We start from the raw sequence: 24,491 nt of genomic DNA, 5'->3' as shown, positions 1-24,491 counted from the left end.
GTCTGACGAGGTCTCTATAGGGTATAAAGCTAGGTATTAATTTTCTAGTACAGTATGATCATGTCCAAAGACTATTGTATTAATGAATTTCAGTTTTTTCCATAAACATAAGAATTTGTCTGTGATAACTGACTCTACCAGGAAGAGGAGGGATCCCTAAGGTCTTTGTTTTCTTCTTTCTTCTGTCACCTCTCACCATCCATGGTCCATTATGATGCTGTTCCCACAGCCTCGCACTGCGTGAGAATGTGAGGGATGTTTCATTGAGTAGTCAGGACAGAGCAGGCAAGTTATTCTTCATCTGTCAGCTTTATATTCCGTCGAAGTACATGCCAGGATACAAATTGAGGTTGCATGTGTACGCTGGGTTTGTCTGTGTGTTTGGTTCTGGGTTCTGCCAATCATTGAAATGTAATTTTGAGTAGAGCTAAAGGAAAGTGTTATGGGTCTAGGTCAGCAGAGCCACTGTACAACCAGAAAAGACAAGGCACAATATCTGAATATTCAGTATATTAAGCTTAATTTCAGGAAGTGACTATGTGTTCAGTTGGGTTGAGTGAGCGATTGATTATCACATTTGCAAAGACAGCAAAAACCAGTCAGTTGTGCCACTGGCAAGCTGACTGCCACTATCAGCCAGATGGACTCTGGAGTACTAGTTTAGGCTGACACCTGACTTGGCCTGGAGCATTGTGGCAAAATGCCTGCAAGCTACAGCTCAACTATTTATTTTAAGACATGACACCTACCAAAGTGTTGACTTTGTCACTATGTGATGTTTCTTAACAATATGTATGCAGTCTGCCAGCTCATTAGTCAGCTGGAGGACAGGTCTGTCAGGCTTGTCTTGACATTTCTTTTTGAGCTGAGAAAATTAAATCATGACATGACAATGATTTACCTCCAGATTAATTATCTGCAATGTTGTCAACTTGAAACTGAGTAACTTTAGTGTGAGGAAAATGTGTTGCCTTTATTATTTGTTTTGAGGTTCACCTCCCACGATGAGCTGCAGCTTTGGACATAACAACTTTTTTATGAAACCTTTAAACAACATATCATTTAAAATGTAATTAAAAACTATGGATTGAGACAGACTTCATTACCCTTCATATTAAGGTATGTTAAGTGTCCAGTGTCTGTAATTCAGCATGCCCTGCAGCTGCTTCACAGTAAGGCAGTTCTCGTCACTGGAAGGTTGCACTGTGAGGCAGCTGCAGGGAGCTTGATTTTGTTTGAACAGAACACTGAAACTGCAAAGGATCCTTCATCAGCAGCTGTTTGTTCTTGTACATTCAGTAAGCGATTTTGAGGGGAGATTAAGGGGGGGTGCCATCCCCCTTGTTAGCAAAATGACCAAAGTGCATGCCCCTTGTTAACCTGCTATCCCCCCCTCTCCATCCCCTAGTAGCAGAGAGTGCAAAGGGGTTGTTTAGTTGAATGTGTAAGTCTAGTCTGTCTAACTCATTGAAACTGAGGTTTGTGCAAGTTAGAATCTATGGCCCCGACCATGGCTCTGAAATATCAGTAGCCTAACTGCTTTGTATTGATAAATGCAGGGCGCTATCCGTGGCGCCGAAGTAGTAGACAGAATTGTAATTGCAACTTTTTCTTCTGAGTCCTGCCCTTCTGTCACTTTCACATCAGATCTATAATATTATCGAATCTATATAGCTAGATGGGTTAGTATTTAATAAAAAAAATAAATAAATAAATAAAAAATCAAATTTTTTGGTTCTGTATTTTTTTGCCTGTAACAGGTGAACAAAACAAAATGGGTCCAACCTCCCTGTTAAAAGTGAACAAATTGCCTACTGTGTACATTATATTGAATAAGTTAATTCATGTACATTATCTTTAATCAATTAATTTGTTTATTTTTCAACCATCAACAAATTTGCAGGGAAAAGGGAAAGACAAGGTGGCACATGGAAATGACATGAGGAGGTATATGATTCATTGATAACAACAACAACAACAACAACAACAAAACAACCTCCCTGGACCACCCTAATCTAGTTGTGTAACTTCATCTGGTAACTGAAGTGCTCTAAAATCCTGCAGTGTCTCTGCCTAAAACTCCTCAGGGGGAGCAAGAGTCATTTTATGGTTTGGAACTGAGAGTGTAAGTGTAATATTAAAAAGTGATGCAGGACTAAGAGGGCGATCACTCAATCTGAGTTTCGATAGTGAATCTTTAATTCACTGACAAAGGAGGAGCGATATTTTTTATTTTCATTGACACTGTTCATATTGCACATTGGTGTGACATCCATCTATCCATCCATTCATTTTTCATACCCCCTTATTCTTATAGTCATGGAGTTATAGGACCTTTTTGCATTGGGTGAAAGGCAGGTAATCACATAAATGTTGTGTGCATTCGCAAAGTGAGTGCTATTCACTGTTCTTCTATGCATTTTTGCATTTATTTGCATGAAAAATGTGGTTCTGTCGGTTGTTAGTCAAATGTTCTTTATTGCATTGTGTGGCACTTGTTACAATGTTACACAATGTTTGTTGCTTATTGTTGCGTTTCAATATTAATTAATTTATCTTGCGGATATATGATACAAAAGTAACAGCAGCCAGTACTTTTCTGTAAATGTGTCTGTGTAAGTGAATTTCCTCATTGTCTATATGCATGTGACTGAGTTCGTGGATGGTGCCATCTGTGATGAGAATGGGTAGGAGGATCGTGAGCAGATAGGGGTGCTGTCATAATTTAACTAAAAGCAATTTGAATACTGTTGCTCCATCACAAAAGCAATCACCAAGAGCCTCCTGATGAAATATTTATCAGGGATTTGAGGATTCAGGCTGTTTTTGCTAAATGGGCATCTCACAAGGTTTACCATGGCGCCATCGGTCCTGTCATTCAGTGTTTGCTTGTCTCTACTTACAGTGACATGTTTTGCTCAGTTTTTTGTGTGCGTTACAAGAAGAGCAACGTTGTAAACTAACACATGAAACTTATTAGGTTTTGTTCTCATCAGTGTGAAGTCTTAGCCAAAAACTTGTTTTTTCTTAACTTATAACAGCCTATTATTAAATGGCATAGTACAACATACTGATACATAAGTTAACGCCCCTGGTGCCGGTTTCACAAAGATAAGACTTTGACTATGGCTTACATGCAGATAGACATCTCAATGTATCTGTTTCAAAATCTGTATAATTATTATCTTAAGTAGGACTCATTTGCTATGATGTTGGATATATTGTGAATTAAAAAAAACATTGTCAGACTGCTCACCTCAATTCACTCTAGAAGAAAAAGTTTGCCTTCTGGAAGACTTCATTGATTACAGGGACATTTTAGTGTAAGAGTTCAGCGAAGGGGGTAACAAAACAAAAAAAGAGCAGAGTTTCTGTGGCTTTGTATGGCAGGGCTTAGAACTTCTGCTAACCCGTCAGTCCACAGTGATCTCACGGGAAGGTGTATAAATGCCACGCCACTTTTTAGGACATTTTGCGTTTTATGTCTACATATTTTAATGAAATTTTATATATTTCGGACATGTTACTTCATTGAAATGCAGAACTCAATTAACTCTTTACTTTTGTGAAACTGTGTAACTTGAGACAGCTTCTAGACGGAGCAGCTAAGTGGAACAACTTGATGAGAGAGAGAGAGATATTCTCTCGTTTGGTGGGTCTGTCTCGGCTCAGGTCACAGGTGATAATCAGCAGAGACGTGTCTGTAAACTCGTGGTGATAAAACATTTAAAACTGCATCAGCGTTTAACGTTGACGTTTGTTTAAGCCATATGAGAGGGTTTAATTTCGAGGTCCGAAAGGCGCATTACTGAAGTATAGGCCTCCTCAAGTGTAATATTGTGATTATACAACAACGGTTACCAACAAAATAAGTGATCAATCTGTATTCATACTGTGGAGCAATTCGCTCTTGAAATACAAAAAACAGACAGGATTTATAGTCCCTCCCTGTTTAGTAAACCAGCCGATTTACCGTGGGATTTATCAAACTGAATAAATCCCGCTCGCACATATAAACACAAAACTGCTTTGCTAACTCCGTTTTGTAAGTAAGACATCTGCTGAAAAAGTTATTGTATTTATTAGCATGATTGCCGTACTGTTTAGTTCACAAACATCCAACACACCAAAGTACAAACACATAGCGGACCAGACGCAAGCTTTTATTTTGAAAAGTTGAAGCTCTGGGACAGCACCAGCCGGGAGGGCATGAGATGGGAGCATAGACTGTATATTATTAATATATTATGTTATCAATAATAATAATAATATTAATTTAATATACAGTCTATGGAGTTCTCCAGGCTGCAGCCATACCCGACTCTAATAAAAAGGCAGAGCGCTCTCGAAAATCAAGCTGTTCCACTAGCTGCTCCCTCTAGAGTGTCTTTTTTTTGCTGAATGCTGCTCATGTGTTGTCAAATTAATGAAGATGTTTTCTTAATTTGCTTGTGTTTTGTCTATTTGCATGTGTTTTCTTAAGTTGCAGGGCGTCTGCCCCTGTCGGCCACCGTAGGGATCCCTTCATACATGCAGCATGTCTAACATGTAGAGAGTCGGCAGAAATCGCAGTTCTGGAATCACAGAGACAGAATTAAATTATACAACCAATAGGGCTGTGCAAAAAAATCGATTCAAGCTCTACAGATTCAAAATCGATTCATAGAATTCCAAAAATTGATTCATATTATTATTTTTTTTATTGTATGTCTATGCAATCACATGGGAAAAGTAACTATTTACATACTGTGAATCGTTTTTTGAATCGAGAATCATTTTTGAATCGAAAAGCGATATTGAATCGAATCGTGACATTTTCTGAATCGTGCACCTCTAACAACCAATGACTTCAACGTAGAAATGTGCATGGTTATAGAAATACAGAATGAGAGTTAACAATATACAGCCGCAAACAAGATGGCAACACTACACAGTAAGACTGACTACTCTGTTGGAGATCAAAGCTGAAGGGGATGACACAGGGAAGATGTAAAGTGTGTTGCTAAATGATTGATGGGATACAAAGAGTATGCATTTCTATTCTAATAACATTGTTTAGGTTTTTGTGCAATGCAGTAAATTTAAAACTAATTGATACGTCCTATAGATGAATAAGACACAGACAAATGCGTACTCTTAGCTTGGAAATTACATTTCTTGTATCAAAGTAAATGGTAAGAGATGAAACAGGTTCCAGGCTGAACTTCTTGTCAAACAATGGTAAGGTGATCAAAGAGGTTATTTGCCGCAAATTCTCTGAATTCCAGATTAGCACCGTGGAGTTTAGTTCCATTTGCATAACCTCTCATTGAAATTCAGACTAGATATGTTCTAGCCTCAAAGGAACTGTCTGGTCAAGGTTTCTCAGTGAAAAGGTTCCTCTTGAGGGATTCGCTCTGCCATGGGTGTATGCAAAACTGTCCCCTTAGGTACAGCTTGTAGCGACCTGGATTTTCCCGCGATTACTTAAGCCCTATGGCTAATTACCTTTTCAGATGAAAACATACGCCTCCTCATTAATTCAACACACCACACTCTGTCATAATTACTGCCAAATAAGTTGTTGTTATTGCTTTAATTTAAATTAGTGGCTGCCTTAAAAGAATTTCCATGCACGTTTGTGCATGTAGTAAAGTAAAAGGAATTGGTAAAAACACAGCAAATGTAACCTGCAATTGTAAAGTGTTACTTTTTAGGATTATCAGATATACTTACATGTATATAAATCAGAGTTTTGTAAATCAGATATATGATATGAGTGATTTGTAAATATATGTTTTGTTTCATGGCATTAGATTCAAAAAGTGACTGACAAAAACCTTTTATTGTACTAGCCAGGAATTTTGATACTACCCAGTAGACTGTCAGTGAAGGATAACGTTACCTTTTCTGACATAAAGATGGACATAACCTCTCTCCAAATACAGGACTCTAGTCAGTTATCATTACAAATAAATGACATCCCTTCACTGGAACAATCAGTATAATAGCTTCTGTATCTGATGTTCTAATCAGAAGCCTGTCAATCATCTTACAAAGATAATACGCCTTACACCACTGTATAGCATCAGCAATCCTTAATCAAGTAAGTGCTTTAATGCCATGTTGTTTAGTGGAGTATTATTATATGTACATATAGAATAACAGAACAGCCAGAAATAGACTTACTTACTTCCTTTCTCATCAAGTAAGCTACCTACCACTCAATCATTGTTGCTGCCTTGCCGCTCTGTGCCGTCTCACTACTGCCAGAGATGATGAGTGGGAGAGAAGCAATAATTAAAACAAACAGGCATTTCACACATTTAATTCAGAAGCAGAATGTGTTGATTTAAACAGCTGAAGCTGTTGTGTACTATTTTTGAAAAATGTTTGGGAAAAAATGAATAATCCTGACCTTGTCTCAACTTTTAAAACAGCCACACCAGGGTAAATCTGCGGAGAGCCAAGAGAGAGAGGTAGGAAATGATGAACCGCAAAGGGCACATGCTTGCGATGTTTTGCGTCCGAATGCTGTTGAGACGGCGCGGGGTGAGTCCGGATGGGAAGCAGATATGGAGAAGGTCTGCATATCAGTTCTGGCTGCTGCCCAGCTAGCTTTGACATGTCTTATTAGTCAGGTCTTTAAAAGCTCTGGCCTGCCTTCCCAGGCACACTCTTCCCCAATATCCCTGATTAAAGTGCGACTGACGCTCCCAGTGTAGAGCCAAGTTGGCCACACAGCGTTTATGTTGGGTCATGCTCATTACTCAGACACACTGCCAGTGCCACTGTGACTGGAAGCAGCACATAATGCAAGAAATCGCCCGCCAAGAGATTTGGGAACTTTGAATTTAATATGGGACAGCAAAAATGTAACTAGAAATTGTTCTCCTTTGACACAACCCGTCATTCTGCCTTCTTAATATGGATTTGGGCACTCGGCAATGGGTGCAGGAGGTTTACTGTATAAGTGGATGCAATTGACATTTGTTTTGTTAAACTATGCAATAACATCAGCGGGCCCTAACTTTCATTTGCATGTATATAGTTAACATGAAAATAAAAGGATGTAGATGGTTTTAGCTGCACATTGTGCCTGCTATAGGGTTAACTTATATTCCAACATCCATAATTTAATTTCAGTGATGGCAACTAATGAAAATACTAAAAGAAAAAAAAAAGCTATGTGATATTGCTAAATCCAAAGGTGTAGGTTTGGTTCCAGGTATGTGGGGGGGGGGAATCAAATAGATGAAATTATATTATTCTTTTTTTTTTATCTGAAAACGTGCAAAGAAAGTGAAGGAATTGTTATCCTAAGTAGTGCCTGCAGGGGATAACACCCAGGGCAACAAAAGACTGAATGTATTGCACCCTGCTCATCGTTAAACTGATTGCAGTGCGTACTCTTTCAGTCGATTAGTTGGTAGACAGAAGATTAATCTACAATTATGATAATCAATTGGTCACCTTTCGGTGATTAAAAGCCTAACGTGCCCTCGTTACAGCTTGTCAAATTTTACAATTTGCTGTTTTTCTGTTGGTTTATATAATCGTACCTTGGGCTGTAAGTTCTGTGTTTTCTGACATGTTTTAAAGTAAACAAATGATTGATTATAATAATCATTAGTTGCAGCACTAATCTGTACTGACAGCAGTGAGCAGACATGAGGCTCTGAAACAAACTGTAACAGCAGTGAGCGAATACTGTACACTGCAAGCTTTCTGTCTCATTTCCATTGTTCCACACTTTTTCAGCCCCCACCTTCATTAGTAGTGTGTGTGTGTGTGTGTGTGTGTGTGTGTGTGTGTGTAAGCAAACCGGGGCTGAGGAACGTGTTGAGCATTGAGTAACATTTCATGGCCCATTTGCTGTGGTCTGCGGAAGCTCCTTTACTGTATGCACCGTAGAGTGGGAGGAGGTTGTGATGAGCTGACGGAGGCACCCATTGGTGCGTGAAGGGGGCTGCGATCCTGCGCTGTACTTTCCTGTCTTTCCCCAGTTTTCTCTCTCACTTTTCCTTCCTTTACACCATTCCTTTCTTTATGTATTTATTAGTGCATGTGTGTGTGTGTGTGTGTGTGTGTGTGTGTGTGTGTGTGTGTGTGTGTGTGTGTGTTGTGCCAGAGACCTGTAATCAAGAGTCACTGCACATAAAGGGACCTCCAATCATTAAGGAATTAGTGGGAGGCTAACGGCTTGTTTAGAGAATCAATTAGTTTAAAATGTGGACATGTGGGCTCATTTTCACACACAGCTGTACGAGGGAATGTCAAGGTTGTACATTCTGCCTCTGAAGTTAACTGACCCTTTATGGCTCTACGACTAGTACGGTCCTTGGAGGCCTCTTTAATCGCAGTCAATGGAAGTTAGTCTTAAAGACCGAGTAAAGCAGCCGTTAGTGCATCTTTAGCGTCTGTGATGTGATATATTTCTGGGTTATATGGAATCCGTGGGCAGGGTATAATTTCAGGAAAGATTTGATCGGATTTGATTGCTTAAACGTGGGCGTTATGGAGTCTCCAAAGAATCACGCTGATTCCTCTCTTTCATTATACAGGACTGTTTGTGTTGTTGTATCAGGACATGGAAAAGGAGGAATGACTGAATCAATTCCAGCCACCACAACAGCAGCACTTTTGAAAATGTAACACATACTCACACTTACACATGCAGCTGGGAAGTCTTCCTCTCGGGATGAGCTGTCTGAAAACAAACTGATGCTGTTTAGCTTCACACCCCCTCAGACACGTCCATGCACACCGCTCTGCTGAAAGGCTGACTCGTAGGCTCCGTGTCATTGATGCCCGCCTAGCAACATCTGTGCTGACTACCCCCGCATGCTAGAGCAGCATACATTTGGAAAACAACACTCACACAGTCCCGCACACACACACACAGAGTCACAGTTTTTAGAGCACACGTGATTACGGTTTAGCTCTTTCAATTAATGGAGGGTCTTTAGAGTTAATTTGTGGGTTTATGATTTCACACGTTCATGTGGTGCAATCTGTAAACCATTAATGAGCCATACACTTTTCGCATTACCCCCTGTGGACCTGTTAATGTTAATGTAATTGTCACGTTATTTTTGGGTTGGTTAATGTTGATCATTTTGTCATCGGTCATCAGAGTGTAGCCGTCTGACGCTGGTATTAAACAATTTTATATTTATGAATCTCTTTTCCACATTCTAATGTTTTCATTTATTCAGTTTTGTACCTACAGTAATATTTCTTCTTATTGTAATTGTGAATTGAGGTTTTTTTTTTTTTTTTCCCCGGTTGGCTGTATTCTTGATCTATTTGCAAAATGATTTATTTTATCTAATACTACTACTACTACTACTACTACTACAACAACCACAACATCCACCACGTTCATAACCGCTACCACTACACATACAACGGTTCGTATGATATCTTACGAAGGTATGCACACATTTCAGTGCATTATCTTACGAATGTCCAGCAACACAAGCGATCAGTGCGCCTGTGCAGGCCCCTGCACTGCAGAATCTGTTTAGACAACACAGTTACGTGTTAAGATTTAGCAAAAGTTCGTGGTTTGGGTTAATGTAAGTGTTGGTTACCTAACTTCTTACATATGTGGCTTTAGTCAAGTATGCAAGTTATGTAAGAAAATGTACTAAGTTCAAATAAATACACGTTGACTTTTGCTTTGACACAGGACACGAACAGCGCTCTCCTAAGTGAAAGTCCTGTTTGTTTGAACTATCCATCAACTTTGACCTCCTCCCTACGCAGACTTTGTCACCCTTTATACTATGTCACCTGACATTTACTGTCATCCCCCCTGAGTTTACTGTCATAGAGAAGGAAAGAAACCAGAAAATATTCACATTTAAGATGCTGGAATCTAATACGTTTTACTTTTTTTTTCTTCATAAAAAATTACTCAAACTGGGCGCCTGGGTAGCTCATCTTGTAGAACGCGCACCCATATATATAGGTTTACTCCTTGATGCCGCGGGTTTGACTCCGACCTGCGGCCCTTTGCTACATTTCATTCCCTCTCTCTCTCCCCGTTCATGTCTCAGCTGTACTATACAAATAAAGGCCTAAAATGCCCAAAAACTAATCTTTAAAAAAAAAAAGTCTCAAACTGATTAATCCATTATCATAATAGTTGCCGCTTGATGTAATAGTTGAGAACTAATCGATGATTTGAATCGATTAATCTTTGCAGCTCTATCTGCCAATGTGATGACTAACCGTGGATTTCCACAGGATGCGGAACGTCTGCGGACCGGCTCCGCTGCGGAACGGCTGCGTGCTCCGCCGTCCGTCAATACCCACCAGGTCCGGATCTGTTGCGGAACGGCTGCGGCCAGCCGTTTCCATAAACAGAACCACAAAACCAACAACAGTTTGTTTCCATCCAGAGGAGTAGAGGGGAAACAACTCTGTGCTGTGTTTTCAAGGTGTAGTGCAGGGAAATATGACCTGCCGTGAGCAAGGTGTATTTTATTTTGAAAAGTATCCGGATGTTTTATTTTGTTTCTGTGCTCGACTTCCTGTCCCGCACAATCTGAATTGTGCTGAATTGCTGCGGAGCTCTCCGTCGTCCGTCAAAAATAGAAGCTCTGCGTATCTGCTCCGGAGGGCTGCGGACTGACGGAACTGGGACGGAGTAGGGACGCAGACGTTCTGCAGTCAGTGGAAATACACACATTGACTTTAATGGAAACCTAATGACTCCGTCGACGTTCCGGAGACGTTCCACAGACGTTCCGCATCCAGTGGAAATTGCCGGTTAGGAGTAGTAGAAAACATGGTACCTGTATGGACCCATTTTACCAATCTTCATAATATTCAAAGTCTGTACCATTACTTTATGATAACACATTCAATTCACTGTTATTATATGTGAAATATATTATCACCAATTGTGATGATATTCAAGTAAAAGTGAAGACAAGTTAATAATGGCAAGGGAATAACTTTGTAGTGGGTGGCAAAAGTATGAAAAACACAAAAGCTCTCTGGGAGCTGAGATTTATCGTCAGTGGCAGTAAGTACTTTGTACAGCCACACAGCACTGTGGAAAATGGTTCTACTGAAACAGTTTCCACAGCATAAACACTGGATCTTTACATCAAATATGCATCACAGGCTGCTTTAAATATAGATGGACCAAAATGAGTAATAGATCTCTAGACTTCTACGAGGAAAGAGGACAATAGGGGGTTGAGAACTAGACAAAGACGAGTAATTACAATTATTCCCAGTAACTCTGTCATGGTTCGTTTCAATAATTCAGAACATGAATAGCGAGCCTACAAATTGATTTTATATTTAATAATAGACAAACATATAAATGCGGAAAGCAATGTTACAGAACAATAGCAGTCAATAACTTATATATGAAAAAATAATATCTGTAATATTTTTGGGGAATACTGTGTGATATCCACGGAGGCAGATAAAAACAGAACTCAAAATTATTTAATAAGTAATAATTCCCAACTTAATTCACGGGTTTACTGGCATACAATATGTTAATGAGAATATAAGAAAAGCAACATTTTAGTGGGAGTCTGTTGCACCTCCTCTTCACTACATTATGCTTCAGTGTGCCATAATACGATGACTTGAGAGGATCAAAGTGTTTGGCTGGGAGAGAGGCCTACTTTTGAACCATAATGCTCCTAAAGCCCAGGGAGACATTAGCATTGTCTGCCTGTGGCACAGTTACTGTCTCCTTAGCTGCTCATAAAAGCGTGAAGGCAAAAAGAAACACAACTTCGGAAGGGCACTGGCATACTGTAAAATGAAAATCCATAAAGGAATTTATGGGATTTGGCTCTTAAAAAAAAAAAGAAAAAGACTCCTTTAACAAATTAAAGCTGCTGTGGGCAAGTAACATAGAAACATCTGCAGATGGAGGAAGGAAATGTTTTGCAATTCTCTGATCAGTTTTTTTTTTTTTAAATTGCATATTGTACTATGCACTATGATGCACACAGAGGTGTCACTAAAAGGAAAGAAGAGCAGTAAAAATCCCTCAGATAAAAGTCAGTTTAAGTTTCAAAAGATGGCCTATTCTCCTTGGTCAGGCTGTTTTTAAAGCTTTGGGGACAAAATGGCCCAGGCATAGGAGATAAAGATCCAGGATGAGGCAGGGTGCCAGTCATTGTCAGTTCAAGCACAATCAGGTACCTGTGGCAGAGATCCAAAGAAGCAAAAAACGAATCCAGCAGTGCAGCATGGGGAGTTGAGAGAGATTTTTTTTTCTTAATGCGAATATCTTCTGACAGTTAGGAGCTGCAGTATGCCACATAGCATGTAGGTTGCACCTGCACCAACTAAGGCTCTCACACAGGATACACATGATCTGCAACATAATCGCTTTGTGTGAGCAATTGCTGTCCTATCCTATGGCGATGCCAAACATCCGGGTAGAGCTACGTTGAGCATTGCTCCCTGCTCAGATTGTATCCAAAGTACAGACAATTTCAACTTTGACCCGTTTGCTGTTGACCTTTCAATTGCACACTTGGGATGAAAGCTTTACATGGCGTAACCTGCATGTGTCCAGAGATAAGCGAAAAATAATTAAAAAGGTTTCATGCACCAAAACCCTTCTCGATAGCTGGGTTCTTACATGTCTTCTTCTTAGGTGGATAACTGCCTGTGCCTTCTTCTGTCTTAAAAACTAAAAATACTGTGTGTGCTTTCCTGCTTCCTGGTGCATATGTAACATGACCGAATGCTACTCTTTTCCACTGTACTATGCTATGTGCTCGATCTTGCGGCCGCTCTTTCCATTACCAACAAAGATATGAATGGGAATTTAAGCAATGTTGGATATTGCAAAGTAAAGATACTTTTAAAACAAGTAGTCCCTTAAAACATGACAACCAGTGGAAGATGCACCAATTTGTCAAGCTATGTTAGATAATTTTTTCCACATAGTGGCAACATCGTTGGGCGCCCATTCAGGGCGGAATATGTAAATGATGCGCTCAGTGCTAGACAAGCCTGAAAGCTACAGATTTAGAGCCAGCCTCATCGGAGCTTATCAGTACAAAAATGGAAATAATAGAAAAAGAAATCATGTCCAAACAAAGGCATGCCTGACTGTGATCACCCGGAAACTTCAAATCAGTTCAAATGCATTGCTATCCAGTGTAACGGTGGTGAAAACAGAATGATATGAAATGCTACTGAGATTCATGACACATCACTTCTTCAACTACGTTACTAATTTCTCTTCTCAAATTTATGCTGAAACCAGCTGCTGCATGCAATTTCGCCTTAAGTCACACAGCGCCCATGTTTTCCAGTTTAAATCTTAAAAGCAGAGACCAGAAATGAAATGATTAATCATAATTTTCACATGTGAAATATTACAATTTACATGCACCCTTTGTTCATATGATAGACACTTAATATTAATCTAGCAGGCAGAGGATGTCATTGGTGGACAAAGGCTCAAAAGAGCCTAGATTAGTATATAAGTGAATAGTAATGGACAGATCACAAAGTGAAATACGGATTGGCCTTGTGATGTTTTTACTTTTGAAAAAAACAGCAGAAGCTTCTCTACAGTGTGGTAGATAAGCCCCAGCATCATTCATTCCCACCCAGACTGCTTATTTTTTAAGAACATTTGGAAAGTAAATTAAAGTGTCTGTCTTGTATTTTTGTTAGTTTGACCAGATGATATTCATTTACATATTTGGCTGTCTCCACCGCCAACAGACAATTCAGTGTGAGGAATTAATAATGTCCTAATGCTGAGAGGCACAAAGAGAGGCTGATAGCATTCCTGATGAGCTAGCTGTACCTTGAAACTACACGGATGGCCGCTGAATAGCAATAGCATCTTTTGTTTACGGAATCTGACATAGAGTGTTCTGCATCAATGACTTTGTCCAACAAGCCAAGTCAGGCTGTGTGATATGTATGCATCTTTTTACATTGCATGTCTTTAGATCTGTACTGAATGTTAAACAAATATACGTGCAATGTCAAACTGGTATAAAATCTCTTATCTTGCTGTATCTGTAGCGTTTTCTCTCTGGCTCATTCTGTCCCTTCCTCATGTACAAATATGCGAGACACACACACACACACACACACACACACACACACACTCTGCACGAGGCCAGATTTGTGCCCTGAAAATTTGATAGAATCCACTGAAATGGTTAGGACTTACTATTGGTTAATTCATTCATTGGACCAGGGCAGGGAGCTGTCCAGACCAGAGGTAGACTGGAGATGAGGTGGTGGCAGCGGAGGTGGTGGTGGTGGTGGACTCGGAGTAAGGGTTGGTCAAGTGTTTAAACTGAAAGTGGAATGAGAGGAGTAATCCACTGAGTGCCTATAATGTAATGAGCCAGCCAGGCTTAATGGAGTCCATTCTAAGGGTGGGGGGAGGTATGGAAAGGAAGGAAGGTGCTGGCTCTGGAGGTGCAAGGAATGAAAGGTGGAAATGTAACTCCTGCTTCCTACATTATCTCCAGACCAGACAAACATGCTCTCATGACTACAACTTTGCTGATTTGTAATGCTGTACTGCATCATAGAAGCGTGTTACAGTAAAGCTCGAGGCTACAAATAACACAATTTTTCTTTTTGAAAACAGAACTGGTGTTAATGCTTTCAGAGTGGCTTTATCTTAGCCCTGTGGTTTAGGATAATTTCTGAATTGCCAAGCTGCATTATACTGTTTCCATTTGACTTTGAAATCTCTGCTTTCTCTCTCTCACACACACACACACACACACACACGCACACGCACACGCTCACAAATGCACACTATTCCCCCTTCCCAGCCAGCATATATCTGCATTTCATTGACACAGTCGGCCCTCTTTTAAAGAATTCTGTCCTGAATTCTCTTGTGTTCCCCTAAAATAGGATTTCTCGACTCAGAATGCCATTATAAGATAAGTTTAATAAATGTACAAGGATATTAGTGACATATTTTTTGGGGTTGCTTGTACCGATGACTCTTATTTCTAAATCCACGTGGTTGACTCGTCTCCTCCTGCTTTGCTTCTCTGGGAGCTTCTCTTAGAATTAATTTGGGATCAAAAATCTATTAGGGTATCAGTCGTTTACTGTTTGCGTCTGTTTGCCTTCCCTTCCACTTCCACTCAGTTCCCCAAATTAAACAGAGCAATTTCTTACCTGTGGTAGCTACGTGGCTTCTAGCTTTGCTTTATGTGGTTTCAAGATGTTGATATCACTGCATCTGGAATTTCTGATGCCAAACATTATTTTTAGGCTCTATTTGTGTAATAAAAGCGGTTCAAACCAATGTCTGTCTGTTAATCAGGTTAACCGGAGCATTATGTCTGGTAGGATGTGTTGCTTTTTCAGCTTTTTGAGTGATAGTACCAATGTGAAAAGGCTTCCTTTCCCCCTTTTCACTAGGCCCTGTTCCCAAAATGAATACTGTTTTGTGTCTGCTTAATCCTTAATTTCAGTGTAATGTTGTAGGTTATTGTTTTAGTTTATTTGTTACTTTATTTTTTGACATAGGCCTGTTCAGTAGGTTTTATGGGTTCATAGTGTTTTGCTATGGTTCTGCCTGTGATGTGGGGGGTAGATCAGATCAGCTGCTCACCAGCTTAATTGAGGAGAGTGCATGCAGGTTTGCCTCATTAGGTCCTTTCTGTAGGGAGGGGCTGGGCAATCCTAAAGTGTAGAGCAATAGGTAAAACCGTTTTTGCAGCAATTGACATTTTGATATTATGTTGGTGCTTGTGGTTTTGTAAGCACATGTGTATATATATATGTATATAACTAGGAATGTCAGCAATCACACTTATTTACATGGTATGGTATTTTCTACATTCAAGTGTCTTATTTTTCTGCAGTTTGGCTCACGCTCTAACCACCGGTACAGGTGGTAGGTGCCAATTGGGTGAGGCTGGGTTAAAAGGGTTTGAGGAGAAGGGGCGCGAGAGGGAAGGAATGGACAGCTTGCAGAGAGATTGCTGATTTTGTTTGTTTGAGGGTATTTTGCCCTAAAGTGAATTACTTTTTTATTATTTTGAGTTTGAGTATGTTTTGGTGTCATTTTGTTAATAAATACACAAATTCTGCACTTTAAAAGCCTCCTCTCCAGTCTTCAAGCATGACAGCCAACTGTATAGATATCTCAAAATCTTGGTGCTTAAAACCAAACTATCTACATGGCTAGATTCCAACAATAATACGTAGTATTTTTGTACATGGGAAGTGGATTTCTCTTGTAAATAACGTTTTTTTTTTTTTTCTTCAAGATCTAGTCACTGGTTAAGGTTAAAAATGAAATGTCAAGGATGTGCATTGGTGCAGTTGTGACACTTGCTCTGCTTCCAGCGCCTCCTCAAGAGTCAGGGGTTGCATTATTCATTTCTCCCTTGTTCGTGTCATATCTGTTGCTCCTGCTGTTCTGTTGTTTTGTGTTTCTTGGCGCCTGTGTGTACATACCTGATGATCTGTCGCTCTACCAGGCTGCGGTGTTTCATCCAGGTCAGCTGCCATCTTACCCTGCTGTTTACACGACCTGTTAGAAATCTCTTAATTGGCCTGCTTTTTTAAAGTGAATAAGTGTGTGATTTAAGGTCAGAGAGACAGTGTCACAAGAGTCACATCTGTCTGTTTGGCACTGTGTTAAGGTTTGGGGAGGGAGCACAAGACCAGACGCATAGCCAGATGTGACGAGTGCTCCTGGCCTTGAAACAAGTGACATTGGAGAGATAGCACATGGCTTATTTGCTCCAGCTCTTGTACCAACGGTTAAACACAGAAGAGGTCGTGGACATGTGCAGCGTTGTTTTTGTGTCAGTCATACATGCATATCTGAACATTCAAATGCACATCTTCTATTTCAGTCACAGCGAGTATTACAGTACAAGCCATGGGCAGGAAGAGTAAAGTGAAATGCTTCTCACATCTGTATAAATTGGTTGTCGCGGATGCTTCGCAGCAAACATTTTTGGAGGGTCTTTGCTGCACATGGGTTTTTGGGAAGCTGCAGGCTCAGGTGGTCACCATGTGAGGATGATTTCAGAGGGCCAGCAGTTAACTGCCAAACTAACTGTGCTGCAGTCACACAGGCACAATGAAATGTTGTGTGACAAATTAACTGCATTGGAAAATAAAACATTGGTATGTGATATTAATTTAAAAAGAAAACAGCTGTGGCTGTTGTAGCTGCAGTATGGCCAGTGCTTGTTATTTTAGTTTGTTAGCAGCAATCCAGTCATTAATCATTTTTATTTGAAAAGGTCGATTCACCAATATAGCAACTGGAACTAGACTCTAAAAGAATTGGTCCTGAAAGAAACTGAAGAGTTTTTATTGGGAACATTTGTTATGTATTTCTGGATTATTATTATTATTGGGCATTGTTTCTGGTAAGACATTGCATATTAGCTTTTCAAAAGCCTGTCATCGTGACACAACTTTGAGAGCTACATATGACATTTGTCTCGCCTTCATTGAATTGGAGTGAAAAGCAGAAAAGCAGCTTTTTTTTGTAACTGGCTTGAATGTTTCCTTTTAAATGTCAAAAATGAGAGTTTGAGAGGATTGCAGGTTTAAAAACAATCAACTTTGCAGAAATTGGGGTAAAAATCTGATTTATAAAAAATGCTCTCCACAACACTCTGGTACATAATGATTTCAGTCACTTTAGAAGGAAACAGGAACTTTTGGGTGTTTGAGGACAAAAATATATCTTTTCAAACAATATGTTTTTGATCTGAAGTACAGTTTACTGATAATTTGTATGGCTAATTTTTTTTCTTCTCTCTGTCCCCTTTTGTTTCCTCTTCTCCTTCCTGTATTTCCTTCACTCTTGTCCACTACCCCTTTTATCTCCATGCTCTCTGTCCATCTAAACAGGTCCCCCACCAGTTGGGTGCGCTGACCTTCTACCGCTATGAGCAGCCTATCGTAGACTACTGCCAGGCCCATCAACCCCTGCGGCTCAACATGGGCTACGAGGGACCCCCACAGGGCCTGGAGGGCCTGGAGGACCTTGGCCCGTGCGATAGGGGTACTATACAGACAGTGGCGCTGCCGGCCGTGCCCTCTGCCACCATCATGGGTGCCCCTGTGCCAGGGCCTCGCTCTCCTCCCCCCCCCCTCAGACCACCGACTGAAGGTCCCAGCAGTGGTCCATTCCCTCCCGCCGAACGCACTGGCACACTCAAATTCGGACGCTAGCGAGCCGAGTCTGGTTGTGAGAAGTGGGGCAAGGGCCTCTGATTCACCGTGACTTTGTAATGAAGGGGCAGGCATGCTGGTTATTCAGTGGGGCCTTGTTTTCAGAACAAGAGTATGTGAACTAAAGGACAACATTTTTTTTCTAATTCTGCCTGGAGGGATATGGCATATGAAACACATAGTCTCCCTAATATACACTAAAGGGGAGACATCCTTGAAGATCATTTTCATTTCTTTTTTCCCAAAGCACCTCATATAAAACTTGTTTCCACTGAATCCTGGGAGAAAATCCAGCATATGACAAAAAGTATTACCTTGTTTCCAAATCTGTTTTTTTGCCATATCCCATCATGGGGCACTGGTTCTCAGCAGTCCACGTGCACTGAGTCAGGAGTGAAAGGGAAAGTGCAATAAACACGAGTTCTCGATCACAAAAAGTGAGAGCAGTAACATAAAACATAAAAGAGATGGAGCTGGGTATCATGTGAAGAGCAAGGGGCTTCTTACTGTGATTACTATTACAATATTTAGTCAGTACTTGTTAACAAAGGCAAATCCATATCATTATTTCATACAGGTGAGTCATTCTCTCAAGACAATTTCATAGAATTTATCTTTGTCTTACTTTCTGTTGTTTTTTTTTTTAGATGTGGGACTTCATGCTGAATTCCATTAATGTGCATGTAAAACCAAAGAGTTTACTTGTATTTTTCCTTTTATGCACATAAGCTATTTTAGCTGAGGGCATTCTTAAAATGCCCATTGGTCTACTAAACTGGCCTCTGCCAACTCACATTCACAATTACAAACAAATCCCCTGGTAGTTTCAGATGAACTGGGCTTGTCTTTTCAGATTAGCAAATTAACCATGCGATACATACGTACAAAGTGAGGAAGTGAAAATGAAATTTCATTTTTTAAGATATTTATCATAATGATTACCTGGTCCTCCCAACATCAATTTAGTTGTCATCATTCATAATCTTGGTGACGCTATGCATAGCAACATCTACACAAACACTTTAGAAGAGATATTATGGCATGTTCCATAAACTCCTTCCACATACAGAGGCCCTTTTCACAGCAGAATGACAGGTCTTTGTATATGATTATATCCCAGCTGAATGATTCACTATGCTTTAAAGAGGTAATCATGGGGAATTTATGTGGTGAAATAAGTACATTTGAATGCAAAGTATTGTACATATTCTTACGAAAGGTCCACTTTACTAAAGGTCAAACCACTCTCACTGCCCCAAACAGTCATTTGAAAAAATTGTTGAGTCAATGTTTGACTTTGATCACACTGGACAATTTGGAGAGCACCGACTTGCTGGGTTTGGCAAAGCTCCCATCTCCCCTCCACCACAGAGAACAACAGTGGCTAGTGGGGACATGTTGAACCAGCACCTTGACTTCTCTTTCACCTGCGTATGAACCCATGGACTGTACTGGGAATATTGCCTGACATCTTTATTTTTTTTTACCAGAAAAACTGTGCCTGCAGTGCTGGACTTTATTGCACTTGGTAACCCTTTGGCCGGCGTGTCGAGCATTCTTTCTCACTGACTTGTGGAGCTGATGATGACTTCAGATATGGCTGTGATGGACTGTCAAATATCATATCTGGCTTAATCCAAACAGTGCACCTGGGGCCGTTTTCTACATGTCAGTGGTCATACTCGGGGGAGTTGTGGAAACTGTGCTTGGTCTCCCCACTGCGCAACTGATTGGTCCGCAGAGGAAATTGCAAGGGGCCAAAAAATTCCCCGGAATGTGTGTGTATCTTCAAGATAAAAGAACGAAATCTTTCTTTTATTATTTTGTCTTTTTGGCTTGGAACATAAAGAGGTGTTCAAAGATGATGTCAAGAAATTCTATAAGACTAATCAAAGGACAAAAATCGAATAGAACTTATTTATCGTGTAAATAGTGAATCTTTAAAGATGAGAAAAAAAAAAAAAAAGTATGAACTTCACTTCTTCTGAAACACAAACTGCTTGTGAACAGAAGAGGAGCCTTATTCACTCTCCAGTGGGAATCTGTTACCAAGATAACTCGGTGAAGAGGTTCCTACTGTAACGCTCCTGTTGTTTCAATGATGAATATTTTTCTATCTGCTCCCGCCACTATTCTACCATTAAACACACATTATGTTACCGAGGTAATTTCTCAAATCCAATAATTTTACTGAATCACTGGAAGATTGGGAGCCTTGTTATTATGATATAGTTCAAGTGTCAAACCTCATAGAGAGCCACATTTTCTGTTCTGACTTCAGACGTGTTTCATCTTGCAGGAGGTGGCCGTTCCATTGTGTTGTTAGGTACATCCCGGTCCACTCCTCATGTTTAAGAAATCCACAACGATCTGCCATTTCAAGGTCTACTCGGGGAGAAGAAGTGTGCTATTCTTTATACCAAGAGTTTAACTTGGGAAGTTCTTTTTGATGTGCCATTATTTTGTTAAATGTTTTACCAAAAAACCAGCCCTAAAACAACAAGTGACCCAAAAGTCTTCATGGTTTCACAACTAAGAAGGGTTCAGACCCCCTTCATGTACAGAACATTGCATAAAAAGCAGTTGATTCGCTGAGTACAGTTGCTTAATAGTGCTGGTGGAGTTTACTTTGTAATAGCAGCTGTGCCAATGTCTTTATAATGGGAGCGCTCTCAATTTTATCCATGTATTGTCTTGCCTTGCTCTATATCACCCCTGCTAACTCCTTGGCCTGAATTTCATGTCTGCCTCTGGGTGACTCGGGTTAACCTATTTGATGATGTTCTATTTCTGTCCGCATGCTGATATTTTGGGAAACTCTGCCCAGTTAGGGAGGAGCGCTGAACCAGAGACAAACAGTTTGGGGGATATTTCCTGTCTGGAGTGCCCTACAACCAGCAGCACGTGTCATGGACAACTTCACTGTTTTTTAAAGCAATCCTTGCCCCCTGTCTCACCTGAAGTAGAATTCCCTGGCACGACATAGTCTGTTAAACAGAGGAAGAGGCCTGTGCTGGGCACTCACTCCAGGGACAGGCTTTCCCTTTAATAGTCTCCTGCTATAGCCCAGGACCCCATATGTAGTAATTACTACAGCGATAATGGTTCAATTCAGTGTAAACACACTGATCAAAGCTACTTTGCCCTTCATGTTTAATTAGAAAATGCTATTAAAATCTTTGTCTGTTCACAATTAAATCAACTACTAATAAGCGATTGATTAATCATGACTACCTCCCTGATAAAATCAGATATGTTCAGCGGAATGTTCGAATCCTGCTGCCAGTAATTATTTAGTCTTTTGTCCGTTTCTTTTTGCCATCAGAGAGCTGGAAGCACAGGCACTGCATGCTAATGATGCATGTTTGAGCTGAACTCCAGGACTGTCTGCGCTCGCCGCACAATGCCAACAGGCTTTACTTTCCTCTTCTGCAGTGTTTGTTTATGTTTTTGTACACCCCAAGGAACATTTCTCTATTTTTTTTGCTTTTGGGGGGGAGGGTGAATAAAGGTCTGAAGAATTGCAGTGAAATGTTCTATATTTCAGCGTTAATGCGCAGAGGAAAAGCTAATGCAAATCTCCAAGGGGGAGAGGGAAAGCAGAGGAGACGAGAGGGGCAGCCAGAGATGCTGTACAATAGGGATGATGTAGAGGGAAAAATGGGTAAGTGCCAGGACATTGTTACTGTTACAATGAAAGCTTTCTGATGTTTCTTAATGACGCAGGAAGCTTTCCACTGCAAAACGCAAACTGCTTCAGCAGAGCTCAGATACACGCGGCACACATGAGCATTCTGTAGAGTTACATAGCAAACACACACACACACAAATCAACTTACATCTTGTAACTATGTATAATGCATGCTCACATACAAAGATAAACAAAGTCACGTCATGTCATGTTTTAAACACCTAATTTGGTTGAGATATTTATTGACACTGTTACCAAGAATCCATTTCATTTTTTTTTCAGTTTCTAACTGCAGAACAATGACGCATTAAATACATATGCACAAAAAAAAAAAAAAATTGATAAATGGTAATGAAGTACTTCAGGTTTTGACGCTCCCATCCATTTCAGCTCACCCAAGGCCATCTGCGACGGTTCAGTAGGTCCTAATCCATTACCTGATAAATAGATTTGAAAAATTAATTCCAAGCCAGACGTGGAGTTTCAGCTTTTCTTCCTCTACCATACGTCTGTGTCTTACCCACAGGCACCGCTGGGGTATACCCATACAGCACACAGTCATGACTCCAGACAGTCAGCACGTACACACATAACGGGGCTAAGCAGAAAAAAAAACAAAAAACAAAAAAAACAAGCTAATGCTCCCCATCTGCCAATTCTAGACTCCTAATTTGAGTTTCTCTATTTTGTTAGTGTGTGCGCAGACTGCAAATGTTAAGAACAAATAACTTTGTCATGCTAAAAAGGCAGAAAGAGAGACTGGAAACATCGCTAGTGAGTTAGCTACCCCGCATGTACCCAGATAGCGTGTGTGTTTGTGTGCATCTATAGCAGCACCTACTCCTCCACCTCCTCTAAACCCATGTCAGCATTACTGATGTTCAGGCCAGCCCGGTCCCCATTAATTGTTATTGTTCCATGCTGTGTCACATTAGCAGGCAGTCTTTAACCTCTGACCCGCATTGTCCTGACTCTGTTTTTCTGCCATTGCTCATGTCAGAGGGGACACAGAAAGGGAAGGCATGATCATTAACCTCTGTCAGGGAAACACACTTTTTCGTTTGTCTGACAAAGCCCGCTTGCGCCCCTAATTGGATTTAATGTGAGCACCGAAGAAAGGAAGGTTTTTATTTAAATGGTCTGCATTCTATTCATGCAGTTGGCTTGAGAGTACAGTGAGAGAATGCAGAGAGAAAGTGATAGAAAGCAATATCAGAAGTAGTCTGTGTTTCTTTTGTTGCTGCCACTTAAAGGCTTTCCATATAAACCAGGGGATCCCTGCTGTCTCCTTCTCATTCATTTCCTGCAGAGAGCATTGATTTCTGTAGAGTGTAAATATGCGCTGCATTGTTTGTTTTTTTTGGTAGTTGGTTTGTTGTTGAGTTTTTTTGTCTTATTTGGATTTTTGTTCTTTTTACTGTATTCAGACCTAAAGCATTTTTGTGGCGACCTGGTCCAAGCGCAAAAATATGGCTCTTCTTTGAGTATATTATTGTCAGAAAATGTTTTGTAAAAATTTTGATGATGATATCAGAAATAAACATCTAAAGATGGGAGTTGTGATGTCTTGTTTGCCTGAATATACTGCATTGTAAGTTGCATTTAAAGGGGAACTTTATGGATTTTACACATTAACATTAGATAACTAGTTATGGGCAGTAATACTCAGTTATAGTGTCAATGTAACACTATATAATGTAACATTGAAGGTGCTTTCTAATCATCTGTGCTTCTGAAGGAGCAGAAGTCTGAGAAAACGTCCGACTCAAGTCGCTATTCTCTCGTGACTCGAACTAGAAGTTGGATGAAGTTTCAGACTACTTTTATGTGTAATAGGCAGTGATAGAGTACTTGAGTCCTGGACTTGGACTCGAGTCCGACTCAAGACACTTTTTTATTTGGACTTGTGACTCGACTCGGACTCAAACTCAGCAAATGGTGATTTAACTCCGAAACTTATTTACTGACTCGGACTTGGACTCGAACACTGGGGTCTTGAGACTTGACTCGGACTCAACAGTTGGTGACTTGACTACAACACTGCCTTGCACAGAGCTCACTGTTGGTTTAGTTTATTTAGGGTTAACAAATAGTCGCAGACAGAAACAAAACCAAAATAATTCAGGGACAAGGGTTAGCATTCATTATCCATCACAGTATCAACAAAAGGTTGTTCATTGCTATCATGTGCAGCACTCCAGTCTTGTCCGTCTCCCCTCAGACTGGCTCATATTATGTAAGACCCACCTTTCTGAAGCTTGGCAACCAGTCAAAAATGCCAACTTTCGACCGTGACAGTACCAATAACCTATTGGAGCGCGAGAACGAAAGAGAAAGATTTACACACATCAAACCCAACAGGAATTCCAGCAGTCCCAAATTTCATTACGTTTTAGGCTTAAAGTGACTGATGCAACCATCCACAACTCTGCCATCTCAGTCATTGTTTAAAAATCTGTTGGCCCTCCACAATTCATGTAATCGTGCTGGAAAAGTTCCTTACCTCAAGGATTATATGGACACAACAACCAGATACAAACAGCTAAGCAAAAATGATTCAAAGGTATATGATATTTCATGAAGAAGACCTTTAATAATGGATGTTAAGTTCATCGCATTG

The 24,491-nt window shown here is 40.3% G+C and overlaps 1 protein-coding gene and 1 long non-coding RNA gene across 4 annotated transcripts in view; one reads left to right on the top strand and one right to left on the bottom strand.

Moving 5' to 3' along the window:
• LOC116045129 (leucine-rich repeat transmembrane neuronal protein 4) overlaps positions 1-23,427 on the top strand; it is a 115,949-nt gene extending 92,522 nt beyond the window's left edge. For 2 of the 3 annotated variants that reach the window (XM_031292643.2, XM_035991567.1), the window contains exon 3: positions 17,857-23,427. In XM_031292643.2, coding sequence (XP_031148503.1) covers positions 17,857-18,180 — 324 coding nt within the window. In that variant the 3' untranslated portion in view covers positions 18,181-23,427. The remainder of the gene's footprint in view (positions 1-17,856) is intronic. The other variant, XR_004103860.2, reaches the window with a different exon arrangement.
• LOC118493077 lies at positions 1,479-22,102 on the bottom strand. The gene is made up of 3 exons (XR_004895028.1): positions 22,093-22,102; positions 19,677-19,681; positions 1,479-1,539 (listed from the first exon to the last, which is right to left on the bottom strand). It is a non-coding gene; the product is annotated as an uncharacterized LOC118493077 (long non-coding RNA).
• Positions 23,428-24,491: the final 1,064 nt, after the last annotated feature.

This window comes from Sander lucioperca, chromosome 14, assembly GCF_008315115.2.
Source record: "Sander lucioperca isolate FBNREF2018 chromosome 14, SLUC_FBN_1.2, whole genome shotgun sequence".
NCBI lineage: Eukaryota > Metazoa > Chordata > Actinopteri > Perciformes > Percidae > Sander > Sander lucioperca.
Note: the sequence above shows the minus strand (reverse complement) of the source record. Positions and strands in the feature narration are given on the sequence as shown.